The sequence below is a fragment of the Meleagris gallopavo genome, chromosome 10 (assembly GCF_905368555.1).
Source record: "Meleagris gallopavo chromosome 10, MGAL_WU_HG_1.1, whole genome shotgun sequence".
Classification (NCBI taxonomy): Eukaryota; Metazoa; Chordata; class Aves; order Galliformes; family Phasianidae; genus Meleagris; species Meleagris gallopavo.
In genome coordinates, this window is record NC_139413.1 from 19,855,136 (window position 1) to 19,862,044 (window position 6,909).

The window sequence follows — 6,909 nt, forward strand, 5'->3', positions numbered from 1 at the left end:
GTGGGGCTGTGGGGTGCGATGAGGAGAGGCAAGCAGGCTGCCAGCCCCTGGTGTGCTTATCTCTGCTCGCACACGTACCCTGCGCTCGGCCTGATGGCAGCTCTGCACTCCAGGCTGCTGGTTGCACCACACAGGGGACGCAGCCTCACATTCACCATTACAAGAGGTGAGCGGTGTGGGCGCACCGGCTTGCAGCACATCTCTGTGCCGGGCCTGATCTCTCCCACTCTTGTCTGCGGACATCAGTGTAGGTCAGGCAGCATCGTGCCCCCCTATGCTGGGCTCTGTGATCCACGCTGGCACCCTCTCCACTCGCTCTGTGGGTAGGGCACGGACAGACCCAGCTGTGCCGTGACACTGACGGTGCTGCAGAGCTGAGGACTCGGCTTCGCGACCCACGCCGGGACCCCTCACGGTGGGTCGGGGCTCATCGGCCGCCCCCGCCTGGACCCGTCGAAGGCAGCCCCAAGGAGGCGGGCGTGGCTTGAGAGCCGGGGGGCGGGGCTTAACCACTTCAGTACCCAATAGAAAGCGGCGGCGGCGAACATCAACGTAAGGCGGACCAATAGGAACGTAGCCATGCTGTTAACATGCTTAGGGGCGCGGGGCGGCGCAGACTAGCGCTGCCGCCGCCGCTGCGGGGAGCGGAGCGGAGCCGGGCCCCGCGCGCCGCGCTCCCCCCAGCCCCGTGCCCGGTCCCGGCCCGCCATGGCGGCGGCCGTGGACGAGAGCGCGCTGCCCTCCATCTCCACCTTCACCAACCTGCTGCCGCTGGAGGAGCGGCCCGCCGACATGCTGCACGTAAGCGGCGGGCGCTGGGGACGAAGTGCCGAGGGGGTGTTGGGGTCGGGGGTGCTGGGTCCGGTGCTCGGTCCCTTCGCCGTCGGAGGGCGCTGCTGGAGCTGTGCCGGAGCGGTTCGGAGCCGTCGGGTGGGTTGGGAGAGCCGCCGCCCCGAGCAGGGGGTACGGGTGGGGGGAGCTGTGCCCCGCTGTCCCGTTCCTGACGCCGCTGTTCCCGCAGAGGATGCTGCAACAGGACGGCCCCGCCGCTGCCGTCAAGCGAGAGGAGGACGACTTGGGTAAATTCGTGGATTTGGACTTCATCCTGGCGCACACCAGCAGCGGCGGGCAGGGACCGCCCGGCCCCAATTACCCTTTGCCTGAGACCCCCGAGAGCTGCGGCACCACGTACGACAGCGACGGCTCCTATCCCACGCCGGGCAAGTTCCCGGCGCCGTACCCCGACGGCCAGAGCCACAGCTACGTGGCCGAGCTTCTCACCCCGGACCTGCCCGCGCACTGCGACCTGCAGCGGAGGGAGTACACGGAGCTGCGGGTGCCCGGCGGCCCCCACCACCCGCACCACCACCACTCGGCCCTGCACCCGGCCCTGTCCCGCCCGCTGCCCCTGGACCCGTCGCAGCCTTTCGGGCATCGCATCAAGAAGGAGCAGCCGGAGGAGCGCGCCTGCATGCTGGGGGTGCCTGGCGGCGAGTACCTGGGACCGGGAGGTGGTGAACACAAGCCCCCCCGCATGGCGCCGGGCCCGGTTTCGGGGCCACCGCTGCCGTACCCTGGTTTCGCCCACGGCCGCTTGGGCCCCCCCGAGGAGCCGCTGCCCGGCGCCGACCCGCACCTGCTGGCCGACCTGCCGCCCCACTACGCCGTGGCCCCGCATCGCTACGCGCCCCACTTCGCCCCTCAGCCGCCCCCTCAGTTTCATGGACACTTCAGTGTTTTCAGGGAGCCCCTAAAGGGGCCGGGGCCGGGCCCGGCGGGGCTGCCCGGGCTGCTGGTCACGCCGCCCAACTCCCCGGTGCTGGAGTATTTCCCGGCCGGGGGCCCCCCCGAGGACTGCAAGCCCAAACGCGGCCGCCGCTCGTGGGCGCGCAAGCGGACGGCGACGCACAACTGTGAATACCCGGGCTGCGGCAAGACGTACACCAAGAGCTCCCACCTCAAGGCGCACATGAGGACGCACACGGGTAAGGAAGCCCCTAGGAGGCGGGCGAGGGTCGGGACGCACGTGGTTACTCGCGCGGTCCCCTCGGTGGGGTCGGATAGGGGCGCGTGGAGGAGATGCTCTGCCGTCGGTCCGCGGTAAAAACCCCAGCCGTGGAGTATGAGGAGGATTCACGCTGTGAGGCCGGGCTGCGGTGAGCCGTGAGAGGCAGGGGCGGCCCTATGTGGGACCGAGTGTGCTCAGGACCCCGAGGTGTGAGGTGCGGCACGTAGGTGCCCGGATGGACACATTCCACAGCTGGGCTGAGGATGCAGGGAGTGGGGTCCCCATGTTGGAAGTGTTCTGATGTAGCCCAGTAGCAGAGCTGCGGTGCGGCACGTGGTGAGTGAGGTTCCTTGGCAGGACAGGCGAGGGAGCAGAGGCACGTGGAGGGGTTCTTGCAGTGGGGCAGAGGTGGGCCTCGCGCTGAGGCAAGCGGGGAAATATATGTTAGATGTAGGACAGGAAGATCGGGGTGAAAGAAAGGTGGGTCAGACAATGGCACACAGTCGGTCTCCTCTCTATGAAGGAGCACAGGAGTGGTGGGCAGGGACTCAGGAGGGCTGGGAAGGGCGGGGGTGAAAGCATGTGGAGTGCTGTGCCCACTGACAGCCCCTCTCCCCACAGGTGAGAAGCCCTACCACTGCACCTGGGAAGGCTGCGGCTGGAAGTTCGCCCGCTCCGATGAGCTGACCCGCCACTACCGCAAGCACACCGGGCACCGGCCCTTCCAGTGCCACCTCTGCGAGCGGGCCTTCTCCCGCTCTGACCACCTGGCCCTGCACATGAAGCGGCACATGTGAGCGGGGGCTGCAGGCGCGCTCGGCACCCCCTCTGCTGAGCGACTCACCGGAGCAGCTCCTGCTGTAAATAGCGTTGGGGAGCAGCCCGGCCCTTCTTGCTTGTAGCTGATAACTATTTTCTCTTCCTGCCTCTGCTGTGAGAGCAGGGCTCGGCTGCGTGCTGGGGTGAAGGTGAGGAGCAGGGCTATGCGAAGTCCCTTGGCCTGCTCCTGTTGCTGAGGGCTGGTGCAGCAGGGATCTGTCCCCAGAGCTCCTCGCTTGTATTTGGCATCGGCTTCAAAACCTTCTCCCTAATCCTGGCACCCTGCAGCTCTGGGGATGGTGGTGGCTGATTCTGGCCAAGCTCCTGCTGGAGATCCATGCCCCACAACTCTGGGTTCCGCTCTTTTCAGTTGCGGCTGTCAGAACAAATGTCCTGGCCCGAAATCCCGGGGAGTATGGGGTTAGAGTGGGACTTGATCATGGGTATAAAGGTTTGTGGGGGTCGGCAGTGCTGTGTTGCATCACACAGGGAGCTGGGTGCCCTCAGAACCAGCCTGGGACCCCCTGGGTGGTCCGATCCTATGCCCACAGTTCTCCGCTTGGGAGCCCAAATGGTTCTCACCAGTGGTCTGCTTTAGTTTCTGTTTCTTCCCCTCAGGCTGACACCAGGTACTGCTGCGGCTGCCTTCCCCATGCTGCTTTTTAAAAACTTAGTGTGTAAAGGACAGTGAGTCCAGCTCTGAATGCCCAGGTCTCTGCTATACTTGAAACTTTCTTAAAGGGAAAAAGAGAAAACTCAAAAAGACAATGAATCTTTTTATGTGCAGCTTCTGCAAAGCAAGATGTAAATTAAACAAAGCAGTAATATATAATGTTTCTGTTTTTTTAATATATTTTTTTCTTCCAGCTGGGATCACAGATGAGTCTCAGCTTTGGGAAGTGCACTGTTCCTGTCTGTGTATATTGTTAATTAACATTTCTCTGCTTGGGCACGTTAGGTCTCTCGCACTCTGAAATGTTACTTTTCTTTATATGCAAACTGTTGAAATATTGTGATCTGCTGTATAATAAATAAACAAGATGTAAACATGAAAGAGCCAGGAGAGTTTACTTTAAAGCTGTCTTCTGAGAGGAGTGGGTGAGGCTGGGCTGCTTGTCAGTAAATATTTACATCGATGTTCATTTCTGCTTAAGTTAGCTGCGGAGGATCGATGGGGAACGCCCAACCCTCGGCATCCGAGCGGCATCTCCTGTGCAACAGCTCTTGAGTCACCCCACTTCCCCGTGCCTCAGTTTCCCTAATCTGCAGATGGGGCAATTGCAGCTCAGGGATGGTATGACCGGTCCTACGGTGAGTCACAGCTGAGGGGAACGGCAGCAGAAACCCTCCCAGCAGCCTTGTCAGCCCTATTGCCTTCCCTGAATGTTCCATCCCGCTGTCCCCTGCAGCAGGAGCGTGGCACTGGCTGTGCGCTCACCCCAGGAGCTGCGTGTGGCCGCCTGTCCCTGTGTGCAGTTGGGTTCAGGTGCTGAGGTTTCCCTGCATTAATGGGGTGACTCAGCAGCAGCATGCTGGCAGGTCCCATACTCAGCGAGCAGGTCTGGCTCCATCCCTCCCTCCCACGGCTGATTACCCGTCATGCATACAGCCCTCCAAAAGCTGGGGCTTGTCCAGGCCTGATGTTGCGCTGGGAGCACGCGGTGCCTGGCCCCCAGTATTGCTCTGCCTGTAGTGGTGACTTCTCCTGATGTCCTGCAGGTGGAAATTGTACGGAGTTCTGCTGTGAGCGGGATTGGGCTGGGCCTGCTCCTTCCCGTTTCCTGCTGTGGTGAGCTCAGCTAGAGGAAAGTTGGGAATGGCTTTCCTGGGGCCAGTACCCAGCCTGTAGCCCTTGGGTCTGCCCTGGGCAGGAGGGTGGCAGCCAGCTTGGGACTTCGCATCCTGCCTGTGCGTACGGGACTCCATCAGCAGGTATTACTAACCCACTGAGTTGTCACTTGTCCTTTCTGCAGCTGCCTCCGCACTTGGCTTGCCCTGGTTTCAGAGGGGTGTGTTTGTGGGGTGACCGCACTGGAACGTAGGGGAGCTGTGATGGGCTCCTGGGATGCTTCAATTCTGGGTCCCTGTACCAAAAGACAGGAGTCTGAGACCAGCAGGATGGCTCCAGCAAAGTTCTGGGACTGCTGCCTCTTCCCCTTCACTCGTTCGAAATGTCACATGGAGGGAGAGGGAAAGGTGTGGGCTGTTTGAATTAGCGATGAGTCAGGCTGGCAAAGCCAGATGGGGAGAGAGTGCGTGCCTCTGTGTTTGTGTGCGTATAAGTAATCTCTGGCTTTGTGTTTTTATTATGATTATTATTTTTATTTCCAGGGGAACGATGAATTTCTCCAACCATCCCGTCCCACTGGAAAGGCTGGCTCTGCTGTCCTCTCCCTGAGCATCTTGGGAGCCGCGGTGACGGTCCGCGGCTGTTTTGAGGCTGGGCTGTGAGATCAGAGCACAAACCAGTTCTTCTTCACCTTTCATCATCGGGGCGGGAGCACGGCCTAGCTCTGTGTGTGCTGCTTGGCATTGAGCTGAGGGCAGAGGATTCCATCCCAGGCAGAACTACCCCAGGCATGGCCAGGATCCTCACCAGGGCCTGAAGTGGCTGCAGTGAAAATGGCAATTGCCCCTAATTTGTTGTTAATGAGACTCAGCCTCTCCCCATGGCCTGGGCCAAGGTGTGCTGATTGCTGGAGGAGGGTGCCCGGTCCCTGCAGGGGAAACTTGCCCTGCAAAACTGTGAAGGCAGTGAGAAAACACCCTCAGAAACACTGAGAAACACTCCATGCCAGATGAGCACTAGGAAAGAGAACAATCTATGCCAAAGGCCAGCCGGAAAGCGCTTTGCTGTGTCCTGGCAGGGCATACAGGGACCCAAAATGCTCCAGCAAAGTAGGTGGGACCCCTCCAAATTTCGCGGTGCAGATCCACAGACTTGGAGCACAGCTGAGGCAGCAGGGAGGGAAGCAGCAAGGCATGGAACAACAGGTCCCAGCAGCGAGGTGAGTCATGGCTGCAGCGGGGCCGGCCTTTTGCAGGTACCTGCCAGCAGGACTGGGGCCCTGGGGGGGACAGGCTTGGAGCTGGGGGCTCTTTCATGGTGAGAGTGGTAGGTTTGGAGATGGCAGGAGACGGAGCTAGGATGGGGATACTGGGGGTGGAATGCTACTCAGGTGCTCTGGGATTGGGGTTTTGGGGGCAGCAAGGTGCTGTTGGATCTTGCCTCCCTGGGAATGTGAACATGGTGATTCCACTGACGGATGTACTCAGAGCTGGCGTCTGGTCCTCACTGTAGGGTGCTGGGCTGTGTCCCGTCCCAAGCACCAGGGAAAATCCAGCAGTCAGCCCCCACATCCCCGCTGCTTGGCCATGGGGTGGGCCAGGCGCCGTGATAGCGGGGCTGTGGCTGTCACCGCACCCTTAGGAAACATTTGGCTTCAGGCACCTGAATCCATGGGGAAGCGATAATTCCCCAGCTCGCTCACCATTCCTGGACCCACACCTGGCGCTATCGTGTCTTAGTCACACACCGAGAGTTTTTCCACTGCTGGGCCCCAGATAACCTCCTCCCGCCCCATGGCCACAGTGTTTGCACTTGTCCTCCTCCGCAGGTGCCAGCCTGGGAGACACGCACACCTCGAGCCCCAGGTCGGGGGCACGCACACCTCTGGCATGGGGCCGTCATGGACCTGCCTCGTGGCCATCTGTGAGCAGAGCATCCTGCCCTGGGACCAGGCATGCTCAGGTGACTGACATCTTCAGCTGTGCCCCTTTGCTAGTTGTGAAAGCTCCTGGATGCAGCATTGCCCCTCAGAAACCACAGAAATCCCCTGCTCAGAAAAGCGGGTGCTAAAATCATAGCTCAAGGACACCAAATGGCCATCTGCCTCTGGGTAGATCAAAATTTGTTTTGTTTTCTAGAAGTGCTGTTGTACAGCTTCATGAACAAAGCATGGACGACCTGTGAACGAGGTGCTAAAAGAGAGGCTGCACTGCAGCCACTGGTGATTGTCCCCCTCTACTCTGCTCTTGTGAGGCCCCATCTGGAGTACTGTGTCCAGGTCTGGAGCCCTCAG

At 60.7% G+C, this 6,909-nt stretch overlaps 1 protein-coding gene across 1 annotated transcript; it reads left to right on the top strand.

Moving 5' to 3' along the window:
* Window positions 1-579: 579 nt before the first annotated feature.
* Window positions 580-3,881, top strand: KLF17 (KLF transcription factor 17). The gene is made up of 3 exons (XM_085231739.1): window positions 580-801; window positions 1,022-1,985; window positions 2,630-3,881. The coding sequence occupies exons 1-3, from the start codon at window positions 709-711 to the stop codon at window positions 2,803-2,805; spliced, it is 1,233 nt and encodes a 410-aa protein (XP_085087865.1). The 5' UTR covers window positions 580-708; the 3' UTR covers window positions 2,806-3,881.
* The last annotated feature ends 3,028 nt before the right edge of the window (window positions 3,882-6,909 follow it).